The following is a 16870-nucleotide window of genomic DNA, read 5'->3' on the forward strand; positions in this document are numbered from 1 at the left end:
GCACAGGAAACTAAAATTAATTATTTCTTTTGCTTGAAGTAAAAGAGTTCCTTCAAACAGAACAGAAAATCAAACAGAAAAGGAAAAATAATCTGTGAAAAAACTGGTAAAGAATATAAATTCACAGTTCAAAGAGAAAGAGAAAAGTAGGTAATATACATATGAAAAGATCCTCAATTTTTCTGGTAAGGTGATACAAATTTTTTTTTAAATTTTTTTGTTTTGCAAACTTTTTTACAAAATATACTTATTGATTATGCTATTACAGTTATCCCATTTCCCCCGCTTCACTCCACTCCATCCTGCCCACCTCATCCCTCCCACATTCCCCCCCTGTAGTTCATGTCCATGGGTCATACATATAAGTTCTTTGGCTTCTACATTTCCTATACTATTCTTACCCTCCCCCTGTCTGTTTTCTACCTACCATTTATGCTACTTATTCTCTGTACCTTTCCCCCTTCTCTCCCCCTCCCATTCCCCTGTTGATAGCCCTCCATGTGATCTCCATTTCTGTGATTCTGTTCCTGTTCTAGTTGTTTGCTTAGTTTTCTTTTGTTTTGGTTTTAGGTGTGGTTATTAATAACTGTGAGTTTGCTGTCACTTTTACTGTTCATATTTTTTATCTTCTTCTTAGATAAATCCCTTTAACATTTCATATAATAAGGGCTTGGTGATGATGAATGCCTTGAACTTGACCTTATCTGAGAAGCACTTTATCTGCACTTCCATTCTAAATGATAGCTTTGCTGGATGGAGTAATCTTGGATGTAGGTCCTTGCCTTTCATGACTTGGAATACTTCTTGCCAGCCTCTTCTTGCCTGTAAGGTCTCTTTGGAGAAATCAGCTGACAGTCTTATGGGAAGTCCTTTGTAGGTAACTGTCTCCTTTTCTCTTGCTGCTTCTAAGATTCTCACCTTCTGCTTAATGTTGGTTAATGTAATTATGATGTGCCTTGGTGTGTTCCTCCTTGGGTCCAGCTTCTTTGGGACTCTCTGAGCTTCCTGGACTTCCTGGAAGTCTATTTCCTTTGCAGGATTAGGGAAGTTCTCCTTCGTTATTTGTTCAAATAAGTTTTCAATTTTTTGTTCTTCCTCTTCTCCTTCTGGCACCCCTATAATTCGGATGTTGGAATGTTTCAAGATGTCCTGGAGATTGCTAAGCCTCTCCTCATTTCTTTGAATTCTTGTTTCTTCATTCTTTTCTGGTTGGATGTTTCTTTCTTCCTTCTGGTCCATACTGTTGATTTGAGTCCCATTTTCCTTCCCATCACTATTGGTTCCCTGTACATTTTCCTTTGTTTCTCTTAGCATAGCCTTCATTTTTTCATCTAATTTGTGACCAGATTCAACCAATTCTGTGAGCTTCCTGATTACCAGTGTTTTGAATTGTGCATGTGATAGGTTGGCTATCTCTTTGTTGCTTCGTTGTATTTTTTCTGGAGGTTTGATCTCTTCTTTCATTTGGGCCTTTTTTTTTTTGTCTTGGCATGCCTGTTAGGTAAAGGGGTGGAGCCTTAGGTGTTCACCAGGGCGAGGCAGCCTACATCACAGCACAGTGATGTTGTATGTAGGGGAGGGGTCCCGAGAGGGAACAACAGCGCTTGCTCCACTGTCTGCCAGATTTCAGTCACTCCCTCCACTACCCACAATCAAATTGGGCCCCTCTGGTGCTGATTCCCTAGTGGGTGGGCTTGTGCATGCTGTAGGCCCCTGTAGGTCTCTCCAACGAACTCTCCTGTGAGGCTGGGAGTTTCTTCTGCTGCCACCTCAACCCCCACGGGTGTTTTCAATCAGAGGTTTGAGGCCTTATTTCCCCGTGCTGGAGCCCTGGGTTGCGTGGTCTGCTTCGTTCCCCCACTGTTCCTCCCGGTTTATCTATGTGCGAATGTGGGGCTGCAGGGGCTGCTAGCTGCAGCCTGGCGGCCTGCCCCGTCCTGTCCCGCCACCTCACTGGGTCCACCAGCTGCCCGTCTCCGCCCCTCCTACTTGTCTGGATGAATGTTTCTTCTTTATCTCCTTGATTGTCAGACTTCCATACAGTTCGATTTTTTGTCAGTTGTGGTTGTTTTTTGTTTTTAAATTGTTGTTGTCCCTCTTTTGGTTGTGCGAGGAGGCACAGTGTGTCTACCTATGCCTCCATCTTGGCCGGAAGCCCTTTTATTGAGGTGATACAAATTTAAACCAGCAATCAGTTACCACTTTTTACTTGTCAGAACAGCAGAGGCTTACAAATTTATAATACTCAGTAGTCAAATACATACAGACATAAACATATATGTGAGGATGTTTCTTGCAACTTTAATTGTAATAGCATCAGACCAGGAATAGCAGGACTGAAATGACCAATAAGGGACTGGCTAAATAAATTATATATAACCCACTAGCCAGTTTCTGGGAATTATGACTAGAGACTTTTATTTGCCATTTACTACCTTTCTGTAATATTTTAAGTTTTTCCTATGAGCATTAATGACCTTTTTAATAACTTATTTTTAGAATTAAAAAATTTACTTTCTATTTGGTAAAACTATAATGCTAGAAAAGAATAATTATGCTAGATACACTTAAAAATTATTTTGTTGTCATGTATTACACTTAACATATAGTATCATATTATTTCAGGTATACCACATAGTGATTAGATATTTATATAACTTACAAAGGGTGATTGCCCAATAAATCTAGTGCCCACCTGACACCATCATGGGTATTATAATATTATTGACCATGCTATATTTTACATCTCTGTGACTGTTTTTATAATCAGCAGTTTGTACATGTTAATCCTTTCTCCTTTTCCACCCATTTCCCCGAACCGCCTTTCCATCTGACAGTCATCAAAATGTTCTCTGTATCTGTAAGTTTGTTTCTGTTTTATTTGTTCATTTATTTTGTTTTTTAGATTCCACATATAAGTGAAATCATATGGTATTTGTCCTTCTATGTCTGACTTATTTCACTTAGCATAATACCCTCTAGGTCCACTCATGTTGTCACAAATGACAAGATTTCATACTTGTTTATGGCAGAGTAATATTCCATTTATTTAGTATCACATCTTCTCTATCTATTCATCTTAGATTGGATTCCATATTTTACACTTAGATTGCTTCCATATCTTGGCTATTATAAAGAATGCTGCGATGAACATAGGGGATGCCTGTGTCTTTTCAATTCAGTGTTTTGGGTTTCTTCAGATAATCAGAAGTAGGATTCCTTTTCTCTTATTATAGCCTTTGTTTTAAAATCTATTTTGTTTGGTAGCAGGTATTGGTAACCCAGCTTTGTTTTTCTTTATTTCTTTTTAAAAAATATTTTGTATTTATTTATTTGGGGGGCAGGGAGAGAGGGAGAGAAACATTGATATGTAAGAAAAATGATGTTCAGTCGGTTGCCTCATGCACACCCCCAGATGAGGTCCTGGCTCGCAATCTAGGTGTGTGCCCTGACTGTAAATCCAACCGGAAACCTTTCAGTTCACAGGCTGGCAGTCAATCCACTGAGCCACACCAGCCTGGGTGCCGGCTTTATTTTTTTGTTTGTTTGTTTTCATTTGCCAGAAATATAATTTCCTATCCCTTTACTTTCAGTTTTTGTGCATCTTTCAATTTGAAGCAGATCTCATAGAGAGCATATATATGGGACTTGTTTTCTTATCCATTCAACTAACCTTTGTCTTTTGATTGAGCATTTACTCTGTCTACATTAAAAGTGATTATTGATAGGTGTGTAGTTATTACCATTTTATTATTTATATGCTTTATCTCTTAAAGTTCCTTTGACATTTTTTGTAATGCTGGTAATGAACTCCTTTAGCTTTTTCTTGTCTGGGATACCCTAGATCCTTATCACAACCTTCTCTATTTTTTGCTAGTCTCATTTATCTATCTATCTATTTTCTCATCCTGGTCCTTAAAAATATAGGTGTCTCTCCAGATTCTGATTTAGGTTTTTTTACCCATCTCAGCCTACATGCGTGACCTTCAGCTCTCAGGCACCATATTTTCAATCTTTGTGTCTTAAGAGAGAGAGTGTTGACTCTGGATTCACAGTATCCATCCTGGTCCCACTACTTCATTTGGTCGGCAAATTCATTCATCCAATGAAGATTTATTGATTGAGTACCTAGTTTTTAGCAGATATTGTTCAAATAAAAGAGACATTAATAAAAACCCTGCTATTAGAACTTTATATCCTAGTGGGAAGTAAAATTAATAACAGCTAGTAATTCTGTAACATTTTTTTGTATTTTATGTTTTATATAATTTTAGCCTCAGGATAAATACAGTTATTATCTTTATCCTCTGTGGTAAATGCTGTTAATATCTTTATGTTATACATGAAAAATCATCTAAAAAGACCCAAGGACATTAAATAACTTTATCAGTGTCGTACAACAAGATGAGGCCAGAATTTGAAACCACATGGTCTCCACAGGATCCATGATTTATACTCTTTAATCATTCAACTCTACTGTTTTAAAATTACTATGCGATCTTGAAAAAGTTACTTCATGCCTCAGTCTTATATGTCTGTGTTATTATATGTACCTATAATGTCTGTAGAATGACGTTGAGAGAAATTCATATAGTACCTGTTACTATGGTAAGCACTCCATGGATTGTATGTTGTAGAATTTGTTATTGCTTTTTATTAGTAGTAGTAGTAATAATAATCCTTTTATAAAATGCTTAAATCCCATCAGGATAAAGAAAATGTCTGATTAATTCTATAGTGATTATGTTTAAACCTCCTGTCCCTGTTGAACTATTTCTGTCTTGACAGAGCCCCTGCATTTATTTGGAGCACGAGAACTCAGAAGCTTCTCTTCATCTTTTTCTTCTTCCCTGAATTCCTCCCCTCTATTCCAGGTCTCTACCTGGTATTTTTAGCCAGATGACTCATTGGCATCACAAATTCCACATTTTCTATATCTAACTCCTTTTTTTTTTTAACCAAGCCTTTTTGAAAATTTACCTTTTTTCCTATTTTTCTCCTCTGGGTTAAAAACTATCATCTTCTGGATCCTTTCCTTTCATTTTCTGCCTCTGCCGTTTTCTAGACCTCTCAAACTTTTTTTGTTCTGATGCAGTCGCTTTTTAACTTATTTCCATGTCACCAGTCCTTCCCTTTCTAATCCATATTTAATAATGCCACCATAATTATTTTTGTAACATATAAATCTGATCATATCACTCTTTAAAACAAATTTGGTGACTGTTGCCTGAATGGAAGATCCTTTACTACTCTACAGGTGTGGTTTTTTGCTGCCTACCTCCCCTTTCCTTCATAGATCTGTCTTTTCTCAGATACGTCCTAAACATGCACATGCGTCACCTGATGCTTGGAATGGACCCCAACTCCCTCCCCTTCTCTGAGTCAGTGCCCTCTTCATGTTCAAGGCCCTGATGTAATATCCTTCCTATTCCCAAAGCTCAGGTAGTTTACATTTTGCTCTTGCAGCACTTGATGTATTTCAGTTAGTGGGACAAGTACTTCTCGCCTCCTTTGTAAGCTCTTTGAAGGCTAAGACTGCTCTTGTCCTTGTTCCTTGTACTTTGGAAAGAGAACATACTTGGAAAATATTTCAAAGGATAGAGAAAACTAGAGATAGTAAATGTTTATTAAAACTTCCCCTGTTCTGATAGCCTTTTTTTAAGTTATCTTTTCCCCTGAGTTTTATGAATTTAAAAAAATATCAGTCTCTTGGTATAAATCTCTATTTTGCAGAAGAAGGTTGGTAGTATTGTTGGTAAGTGGAAGAGCTGAGAGGTAAACCCTTGTCCCCACATTCTCAGTGTACACACTAAGGGATGACTTCATTGGTGGATTGATAACATCCATGTTTTTAGATGAAAGAAAAGGTATTCATTTTACTGGGGACTTACTCATTGCTATTTTTACCTTTACAGTGTTTGTTTTGTTTTAGAAGTACATCAAGTAATAAACTGTGTGTGTTGAGTGAGAAAAGTATCTTCAAGCATTAGGTTGCAGTTTCCCAGGATTCTCACTAGATTTCTACTATTTAAATAACTTAGAAGCTTAGATTTTATTAATTCAAATAATATTTGAGAGCATCTGCTACATACCAGGGAATACAATTGCCTTAAAGATGCTTTCAGTCTGGTATTGCTTGAATTACCTTGTTTTACTTTTGGAGCTGAAGCTCCAGGCTGACCTGGCCCCCAAGTCCTCATTGTGCCTCTAACTTTCCACTCTGCCACACTGCCCTATGAGGTAACTGCATGCTGAGTTGCTTTAGGTACATTAAAACCTCATTTATTTTAACCTTCGCTTATTTGAAATTAGTTATAATTTGGGCATGGCCTTCCATCTCTTATTTGCCCTTTGTTCTACCATTTTACATAATGTGAAGATAATTGGAAGTACATATTACAATATGATATTTTTTTTCTCATGGCAATTTGTAATATGAACCATCACCCCTTTAAGTCTGCTGTTGAGGCCATACATGTTGTGGTTTTGTAGATTAATAGTTTTACTGTAGTTCAGGTACTTTTGTATTTCTGCTTTTTCTGGAAATCTTTTGTTGGCTGGCTGGCCAGTGATAGCACAAACTTCCTCTTTTCTGGACTGCCCTGATTTATGGGAGGTAGAGCCTCCTCTTTTTCTGCTGTGGAAGCTGAAAGGGACAGAAATTTCCTTTGCCTACCTCCTTTGCAGCTAGAGCAGTCAGGTATTCCCACCTGTGATTTTGACTCTGGTTTGCTTACAGGTTGTATGTGAGTGCCACAGCCATCTTTGTATGGCAGTGTCAGCAAAGCAAGGTGGTAGACCTGACAGTGTCAGGAGCATTGTACAGCCCAGGCTGACTCTTCTTTGGGTAGAATCTTTCCTTGACATTTGTTTCTGCCCAAGTCTGGTTTTCCAGTTGTCAACTCTGAAAGTGACCCGATAGTCTGAAGAATTCCTTTTCTGCCTAAGTGAATAAAAGTCAGTTTTGATTTATAACTGATAATCCTAACTAGTACAAGACATATTTTTTTTAATTCAAGTGGATATAAAGTTTTGATTAGCTAATTACAATCAGTACATTTTTCTCAAACCAGAACCACACTTGAAGGAGTTTCCTTGAGCTTTGCTCCATCACCTGTCTCTTATATACTTTTTCTTGGCTGTTCTTACAGGGCCCACTTCCTAATACAGGTTGTCATTTCTGGCTCATGGTTTGGCAGCAAAAAACGAAAGCAGTTGTCATGCTAAACAGAGTTGTGGAGAAAGAGTCGGTGAGTAATACTTAATATTTACAACTTAGTGTACTGCTTGTGATCATTAGCTTATAAATATTTTCATATTTCTTTTGGGATATTTATTCATAACTTTTGGTCTTTAATTACTGAAGGCTAGTAGTCAGGGTGTTTCTGACCTGAAAAACTAATGAATCCTTTTCCTTTCATAGTTTTAATATGTAAGTAACAATTGCAGACAACTGTCCTCCAAGATATAAATGTAATGGAACAAATACTAACTAGTAGTATACATAGAACTTGGGAATACCTAGGCTTTATTAGAATTTTTACAATTTTTTATCATCAGAATCTTGGAAGTTTTATGAAAGATTAAAGTAACAGGATTTTAAAAATCTTCATAAATTATTATTTGCTCTTAGGTCATGAAATAGTGGGAAATTTTTGAAATTTGCAGTATAATCTAAACACAGTGCTAATTAGTTGTATAACTTTGGTTAAGTTATTTAACTTCTGTAGCTTTAGATTCATTTTCTGTCAAACAAGCTAATTGGAAAATATTATCATTAAGATCTGTTCTAGCCTTAAGATCTTGGACTACTTTACTTCTTCAGATTCCTGATTCATACTGTTTTCTAAATTTATAGTTGCAGGATTTCTGTGGAGGTGAAAATTTTTCTAATTTATTTCTAATCTGAGGTGGCATTGACATACCAGAATTTCCAGTATTCATTTACAGTGGCTCGTCGTGGTTCCTAATATGATTTAAAAATTAAGTGATGACAACATTGTCAGCATTGCAGACTAAATGATTTATTAGTTTCATTCCTCACTGTGGTGTATTATTACTGTATTGATAAAGTAAGATTGCCACCAGAAATTGGAAATCATATTTATGGTGGTTGGATCTAGATACCTAATAAGATTTAGGTATAATTATTTGGGTTGATTAGTTCATAGGTAGGTGGTGGTGTTTCGTTTATCAAAAGGCCTATACTGTCTGATTATCTTTCTTTTTATGTTAGCAGTCATTGTTGTTTAGTCCTTAGTTCCTTAATTAAGGGTTACAAAGTAGTGATATTCCAACTTTATCATTCTTTCTTGAGTTTATGTTGAAATACTTGTATAAAAAATGTTTTCCATGCTAATTATTGGACCACTTTTATATAGGAAAAGCAGTTTTCGAAACAGAGTTGATTCTCTAGTGTCCTCAAAAGGTGACCAATTAGGATTTTTTTGGTGTGGCGGTGGTGGGGGGGGGTCAGTATCAATTATTATGAACTCATGGATTTAAGAATATTTTATTCATTTAACTCCATTGCACTTATTATCCTTATGAGTAGTCAGACTGTTCCTTCATTGGAATCTCTTTGGGTTGGGCCCTGAGTCCTTTTAATACAAACCTAAGAGTCCTTAATAGCCCTTTTGCTATCTGAAATAATTACATATTAAGGGCTCATCTTAAACTCTTCACAGAATCAGGCTTTTTTTTTTTTTTTTAAAGAGTCTTGTTATGGAGATGTTCATTGTTTTTAAAGCTTTTTAGTGAACAGAACTAGAGAAAAATGTGTTTGTGTTTTGAGATAACAGTACCTTAAGAGTTCATACTGATAACTTCCAATTCAAATTTAGGGCTATAGAGGTTAGCTTAACCCTTTCTAACGTATATTTCTTACCTTCTATTTTTACACCAAGGATTTTGGTTCTCAAAAGACACTAGGGATGTAGAATTAATGACCCATTTACTTTGTCCCAAATTACAGACAGAGATTACTCATAAAAACAATGTCAACTCCATCACCAAAATGATTACCAAGAAATGATGAACATATTTTTGTTTTCCTCATTCCCTTTCTGGTTTTTTAAAGGTGTACTTTACCTACATTCTCAGAGTATATAACATCCTAGAGTTTCTCTTATGTTCCTTAAAAATCCTAGTTCTACATGTAAATGTGTATTTAATGTTCATCACCAGTCTTTGTTGATGTATCTCCATTTGTACTGTCTATAGCTCATTCTCTGGTGGATCCTAAGGAAGGACTCTTGGGAAAAATAGCCCCTGATTTCTGACATGTTGATGACAGTTGAACTGCTGTCCTAATGCTTAAAGTCAGTTTGGTAGGACATAAAATCCTTGGGTTACATTTGATTTTCTTTGATCATCTTAAATATGTTACTCCATTTCTTTCTGGCATTACAAATTACTACCTAAGTCAAGTGGAAATCTTTTTCTTCTTTTTAAGAAATCACTTTTTTTTTTAATCTAGATTCTGTTAATTTTACCCAACTATGTCTTAGTGTTGGTCATTCTGGGTCAGTTTCTCCAGGGACATAGTGTACTCTTTCAATATGTGATTTGATATATTTTTTTCCTTTTTTAAAGAAAAAATTGTTGAATCATGCTTTTAGTATTTATTGTTCCCTTGCTTGCTTTGATGTTCTTTGGGTCTTCCTATTATACATATCTTAGATTTTCTTTGCCTATTTTTTTTAAAGATTCTATTTATTTATTTTTAGAGAAAGAGGAAAGGAGGGGAGGAGGGAAGAACATCAATGTGTGGTTGCCTCTTGAATGCCCCCCCACTAGGGACTCAGCCCGTAACCCAGGCGTGTGCCCTGACTCAGGATTGAAATGGCAATCCTTTCGTTTGCAGGTCGGTGCTCAGTCCACTGAGCCACACCAGCCAGGGTTCTTTGCCTATTTTTATATTTGGTACAATGTCTCTCTAATTCTATTTGCTACCCTCTTCATTTTTTAAAAAAATTTTCTTTTTCCTTTTAAGATGTTTCTGTTCTGTTTATTCACATCTCTGTTCCTTTTAAGATTTTATTTACTTATTTTTAGAGAGAGGGGAAGGAAGGGAGAAAGAGGAGAGAAACATCAATGTGTGGTTGCCTTTCATGCATCCCCTACTGGGGACCTGGCCTGCAACCCAGGCATGTGCCCTTACTGGGAATTGAACTGGTAACCCTTTGGTTTGCAGGCCAGCACTCAATCCACTGAGCCACACCAGCCAGGGCAGTTCCTTTTAGTTTAATTAACCTTTTCTGAAATGATGTGTTCTATTAGTGAAATGACTCTTATCTCACCTTGCCTCAGTCTGCTAGCTCCATAATTTGGGTTTTCAGAAGATACTTAATATTGCCACAAACAAATTTCATATCAGTAGTTTGGCCAAAATGTAACAACTGTAGGTGAAGTAGGCTTATCGTCTAATTCCCTTCCCTGACTTAATAAGTAGATAACGCAGTGTTATTTCTAGATATGTGGTATTTAGTAGCAGACTTATAGGCATTTATGAAAAATATTTGTAAAATAGAGCCTTTTAAAATATTTTTGGAATATAAGATTCTTGCAAGAGTTTGTTGGAAACAAAGTAAATGCCAGTATGCTGTTAAACTATGAGTTATCATGCTTTAGAAGTGACAAATTCATTTTTATTTTATTAACATTATATCTGCTTATGGCTTCTTTAGTGTATAAGTTATAGGAAAATTTTACAAACCTGGTCTTATAAAATTTCCATCTAACTAAAATAGATTAAACATCAAATTCTTAGATTTGGATAGTTGAAAACAATAGCATGTATATGTGTCATTTGTTTTTATTTTCAAATTTTTTATGGTTTTATAATGTCTATATACTAAAAATATATATATATATACATATTCTTAAATTTAGGTTAAATGTGCACAGTACTGGCCAACAAAAGACGACCGAGAGATGCTGTTTAAAGAAACAGGATTCAGTGTGAAGTTCTTGTCAGAAGATGTGAAGTCGTATTATACAGTACATCTACTGCAATTAGAAAATATCAATGTAAGACTTTTCATGCCCCAAAGATTGGATTTTATATGAAGATTTTAAGAATTACTCTTTATTCAATTTTTTAAAAGTTATAGTTGACAACAATATTATATTAGTTTTTCAGGTGTTCTTTGTTATTAGATTTGAAGTTTGGAGCAGCACATACATTTGGATCATAATTCCTGCCTGTCAGGACTGTTATGGAGATCCAGTGAAGATGTGCATGCAAAGCATCTGATGCAGTGTAGGCACCAAATAAACAACAGCTGTTGGTACTTACTGTTCAGTGTAGCAAGCTATTTAAGAAAATAACTTACTGGAATGTTGTTAACTCAAGTGATTCACCACACAGAAATTTGTCATTATTGAATTGGGAAAAATGGTGAAGTAAATTGAGCCTGTATTCTCAAGAATATATACTTGGATTTTTTCCAGAAATATAAGAATTGTTACTTGGTTGAGATAGATGTAAATGGTGTATTGTGAGCCTGCTGTTGTCAAGCTGGGGATCAAGGCATTTCTCCCCCTTGCTCCACTTACTTCTTTTGCATTCTTTGTGTTATGGTTAGAATAAGTAGAAAATATGAAATGATAGTGATTCTGACATGCAATTAGAAACTAAGAAAACTAGAAAATAGGATGCCATAAAATGACTTTTAGAATGTATCTAGTCACTTTATAAAGTGAGATACTGTTTTAGTTAACCATTTAAGTTGATTAATTTGTTAACACAATTATTAACAAAAAATAAAGCTTTGTAGAGAACAGAAGGGATATAAATAAAAGTACTTTTTCAATACTTAAAAATACGTTATGGTTGATCTCGTGGAACACCTGTTTTTAATTGCATACTGTAAGCATAGGTGCATACTATGTGCTTAAGGTCCAGGCCCAGCTACCCATGACATCCATAACCAAGCTTATTATGTGATCCCTTTTAGGTCATCTAAGGAGGCTCAGGGATGAGAATTACTAGGTTTACACTTATTTTTAAATTTCCCTTACCATGTTTATTCTGCACCAACTATTCCATTTACATATGCCTTAAGCTATATTGACACACATGAACAGCTATTTGATTGTATAGCATTATTTCCAGAAACAGCTGCATTTCCAAAAACTTCTCAAGGTTCTCTGCATTGTCTTCTCTTGTATTTATCCCAGGTACCTCATCTACTTGTGGCATTAAAATGGAGAAGGGTGTAGATGTCATTCTCTGTTTCTGAAACCTAATTGAAAATTGATTATATCTCAAATAATAAAATGGAATGACTTTTGTATTTTGTTTATTAATTTGCAAAGCGCTTTCACATATATACCATTTGACCCACTGTCTTCCTGGCATGTGGATAGAGTAAATATTCTTAATATCCCTATATTTCATATTTTTTAAAAAAAACCTAAAATCCATTAGGTTATAGGATTTCTTTCTATAGATAGATTACTCAGCTAATAAGTGACAGATCAGAACTCAAATCCAGATCTCCTAACTTCTAATGACATGGAGTTAAGTCTTTTGATAAAAGATGCTAATTGTTGTAAAGGATGATTCTTGGTTCTAAAGCATCTTTCTGAATGAGATCACCATGTGAGCTGGCCAACCACTATGTTTTAGTTGTTAGCAACTGTGTGATTTCTTACTGGCCTGGGTTCAGAGTCTACCATAATTAAATAGCAACAATTTGTTTATATTCTATTTTACAATCTTTAGTAAGCATAAGGAATGTTAGAAGAATAAAGTAGCATTTCAGTTTGAGAGGAAGGATTGTATCTGGTTAATTATTTAGACTCTGGAACCAGAATCCCTGAGTTTAAATCCCAGCTGAGCTCAGCTGTTCCTTGCTGTGTGATTGGTCTCATTACTTAACCTCTGTACCTCAGTTTTCTCATCTACAAAATGGGGATAATGATGTATATCTATCTTAGGGGGTTTGTTATAAAGATTAAGGGAATTAATACTGTATAACAGTGCCTAAAATTCAGTGTAGGATCCACAGTTAATAGCTTTAGTTGTCTCTGTTTTCTTTGTAAAAGTAATGAATTGGAAACAACTGCAGAAGTAAGGACACTTGAAAAGATCAAGTTGAAGGAGAAGGAAATGATGAGAGAGCAAGAGGTGATGAAGTAGGGGAGTGATAGCCAACCTCACCAGCAGATCTTCATTGAGATTCCTGAGCTGCAGAGAACCACTTGGCTTCTAAAGGAGTCTGGCTTGTATCTATTAACAGATCCAGGGCCAAAGCTGTCTGTGCAGGCCCTGGTCTTTTACAGACCTCTTGTCTAATGGAGCAGTAAAACTACATACCAGCAGTATTTTTCCAGTGTCTTGATTAGAGCTGAGTTTGAACTTTTGCCCCTGAATGAAGAGATTGCATTTTTTCTTTTAAAGTGGCCCTGTGGCTTAAGCTATGAAGATAGCATTGAGGGGCTTTTAAAGTATAAGGTCATCTAGTGTGCTTATTTATCTTTCATTTTTTCTTTATAGTTGTCCTTCACTATTTTCCATAATATTGTTGGCCAGCTTATTCCAGGAATACAATTCTAATACTGACAGCCAGCCTTCTATTTCTCTGTCTCTGTAGATTTGCCCCAAACAGATGAGTGTCTAATTATGATATTTAGCTGGGACTTGAGTCAAAATAGCTTAAAGGTTTATCTCTCCCGGGATGTCCTGTTCTCTTCTCTTCCTACTTATAGCCTACCAATCTTTCAGGCACTACCACTTGTGCCCCATTTTTTACTTAGGTCTCAATATATATCTGTGGTGCATTTGTTTTTATCAGCTAAGAGTTTCTCTCCTTAATTTAAATTTTACCATTTTATTGGCTCATTCACTACTTCTGTGTGTATATATTTTGACTTTATATAACAAGGTTTTTAAATACCCATGGGCAGGGTTCTTATCTGTTGCCTAGGAACTCCTCTCTTTCATTGCACTGAGTACATTGTTAACCACACTACACCTGAGTGGTTATTCTCAAACAGGCATGATTCTTCCACCTCCCGCTCAAAACCTTCCATGGCCCTTGCAGAAGTCTGTGACACAGCCCAGCTGGGTCCTTGCCTCCTTCTCTACCTCATCTTCTTCAGGGACTCAAGATTCCTTCTTGCTAAATGACTTACTCTTCTCACATAGGTTTTTACTTGGGGGCTCATACCTCTGCATATTGCTTTTCTTTGCTTAGAATGAAATCCCTGTGCCTAACTATCCTGTCACTCTCCTTTCCTACAAATCTGGTGAGTTCTATTAATCTTTTAAAATGAAAGTAACCAGGGGTGTTCCAGCCAAGATGGAGGCATAGGTAGAAACACTTGGCTTCCTTGCACAACCAAAAGAAGGATAACAACTAATCTAAAAACAATAAACAAGCAGAAGTGCCAGAAAATCAAATTTCATGGAACTTCAACAACCAAGGAGTTAAAGAAACATTCACCCAGACCTGTAGGAGGGGCAGAGATGGGAGACGAACCTCTGAAGGGAGAGGACACATGGCAAGGCAATGGACTGCACGGGCAAGGGCTGAACAGGAAACTAAAGACTCAAAACTAGCTGTAAACTATTGCAGGGGTTGCCATGGCAGGAGAAACTCCCAGTCTCACACAAGAGAGTTTGTTGGAAAGTAAGGCTAGAGCGGAGCAATCGAGTGGCTTTGTTCCCTCTCTGGCCCTTCCCCCAGAGACAGTGGCACAACAGCAGCAAAGAGGGTAGCCCTCCACTGGCAAAAACCTAAGGCCTTTCCCCTTTACAACATACAGGGGTGCCAAGACAAAGAAACGTAGCCCAAATGAAAGAACAGATCAAAACTCCAGAAAAAGAGCTAAGTGATGAGGAGATAGCCAACCAATCTGATGCAAAGTTCAAAACACTGGTAATCAGGATGCTCACAGAACTGATTCAGCACATTTGCAAAATGAAGGAAGAAAGGAAGGCTACCCAAAGTGAAATAAAGCAAAATATGCAGGGAACCAACAGTGCAGGGAAGGAAACTGGGACTCAAATCAATGATCTGGAACAAAAGGAAGAAATAAGCATCCAACCAGAACAGAATGAAGAAACAAGAATTTGAAAAGAGAAGAGGCTTAGGAAACTCTGGGACAACTTTAAGTGCTCTAACATCAGAATCATAGGGGTGCCAGAAGAAGAAGAGCAAGATCAAGAAGTTGAAAACTTACTTGAACAAATAATGAAGGAAAACTTCCCCAATCTGGTGAAGGAAATAGACTTCAAGGAAGTCCAGAAGTCCAGGAAGCCCAGAGAGTCCCAAAGAAATTGGACTCAAGGAGGAACACACCAAGGAACATCATCATTAAGTTACCCAAGATTAAAGATAAAGACAGAATCTTAAAACCAGTAAGAGGAAAGGAGACAGTTACCACAAAGGAGTTCCCATAAGATTATCAGCTGATTTCTCAAAAGAAACCCTACAGGCAAGAATGTACAGGAAAGAAGTATATGAAGTCATGAAAGGCAAGGACCTACATCCAAGATTAGTTTCTCGAGCAAAGCTCTCATTTAGAATGGAAGGGCAGATAAAGTGCCTCCCAGATAAGGTAAAGTTAAAGGAGTTCATCATTACCAAGTCCTTATTATATGAAATGTTAAAGTGACTTCTCTAAGAAATAGAGGAAGATCAAAAACCATGAACAGCAAAATGACAACAAACTCACAACTATCAACAACTGAACCTAAAAAGCAAAAACAGAAACTAAGCAAACAACTAGAATGGGAACAGAACCAGAGAAATGGAGATCACATAGAGGGTTTTCAGTGGGACAGGGGAGGAGAAGAATGGAAGGGGAAAGGTACAGGGAATAAGAAGCATAACTGATAGCCATAAAATAGACAGGGAGAGGTTAAGAATGGTATAGGAAACAGAGAACTCAAAGAACTTATATGTACAACCCATGGACATGAACCAAGGGCAGTGGGGAATGCTGGAGAGTTGGGGGGTGAAGGGAGGAGGGGAGATAAAGGGGAAAAAAACTGGGAAAACTGTAATAGCATAACCAGTAAATATACTTAAAAGTATTACTCATTAAAAATAAAATAAAAGTAACCAAATATTTAACATGGATAATATAATGATCCTGGCAAAAATAATGATTGCCTGAACTAAGGCAGTGACCAAGAGGGTACAGATTTGATATATTAAATCTATATTTAGGAGATAGTGTTAACAAACTTTGCCAATCTTTAGGTGCAGAGGAAATATTAAGTAAGGAGATTGAAAATATGGAGAGTTTTAAATTGATTGGAAATTGTTAGGGGCTATAGTAAATTAGTGAGTGTAATAGTTTCAGAAATAGCCAGTATCTATTAAGCTTTATTGTGTGCAAATATACATTAGGCACTTTGCATTCCTCATTTCATTTATTCCTCATAATAGCCTTCTAAGGACTATTTTTAACCCTATCTACAGATGATGAAATTGGGGCATATTGAAGTCTTTTGGAAACATAATCTTGGTACCTTCTATATATGCCTAGAAGTGTAAAAATAATTGGGCCTGGAGCCATAGAACTGCGTAGATTTTTATGTTAATTAGAAAATATGTATACTGATGATGAAAATAATAGTTAATTTGAATGGGTTTAGACAGCATACATTTAAATTACCATTAGAATAAGCCTAACAGCTCCCCATTGTCTTATACCTGTTCAGCTCAGATTATCTTTCTGTCCTCCATTTACAGGGTGGGGCAAAAATAGATTTACAGTTGTGAGGTCAGGAAACAGTTTATTCTTGTATTATTATTTATTAATTATTGTTTTCAAACGAACAAGTGTAAACCTACTTTTGCCCACCCTGTATGATGAGTTTGATATCTTTATTCAAAGACTTTAAATTTAG

At 36.4% G+C, this 16870-nt stretch overlaps 1 protein-coding gene across 4 annotated transcripts in view; it reads left to right on the forward strand.

The window, feature by feature from the left end:
* PTPN2 (protein tyrosine phosphatase non-receptor type 2) overlaps positions 1 to 16870 on the forward strand; it is a 137964-nt gene that overhangs the window by 81501 nt on the left and 39593 nt on the right. For 3 of the 4 annotated variants that reach the window (XM_024580254.3, XM_024580255.3, XM_053912533.2), the window contains exons 4-5: positions 7152 to 7250; positions 10894 to 11031. In XM_024580254.3, the coding sequence (XP_024436022.2) occupies positions 7152 to 7250; positions 10894 to 11031 (237 nt within the window). The remainder of the gene's footprint in view (positions 1 to 7151; positions 7251 to 10893; positions 11032 to 16870) is intronic. The other variant, XM_045187778.2, reaches the window with a different exon arrangement.

The sequence above is a fragment of the Desmodus rotundus genome, chromosome 10, assembly GCF_022682495.2.
Source record: "Desmodus rotundus isolate HL8 chromosome 10, HLdesRot8A.1, whole genome shotgun sequence".
Lineage (NCBI taxonomy): Eukaryota > Metazoa > Chordata > Mammalia > Chiroptera > Phyllostomidae > Desmodus > Desmodus rotundus.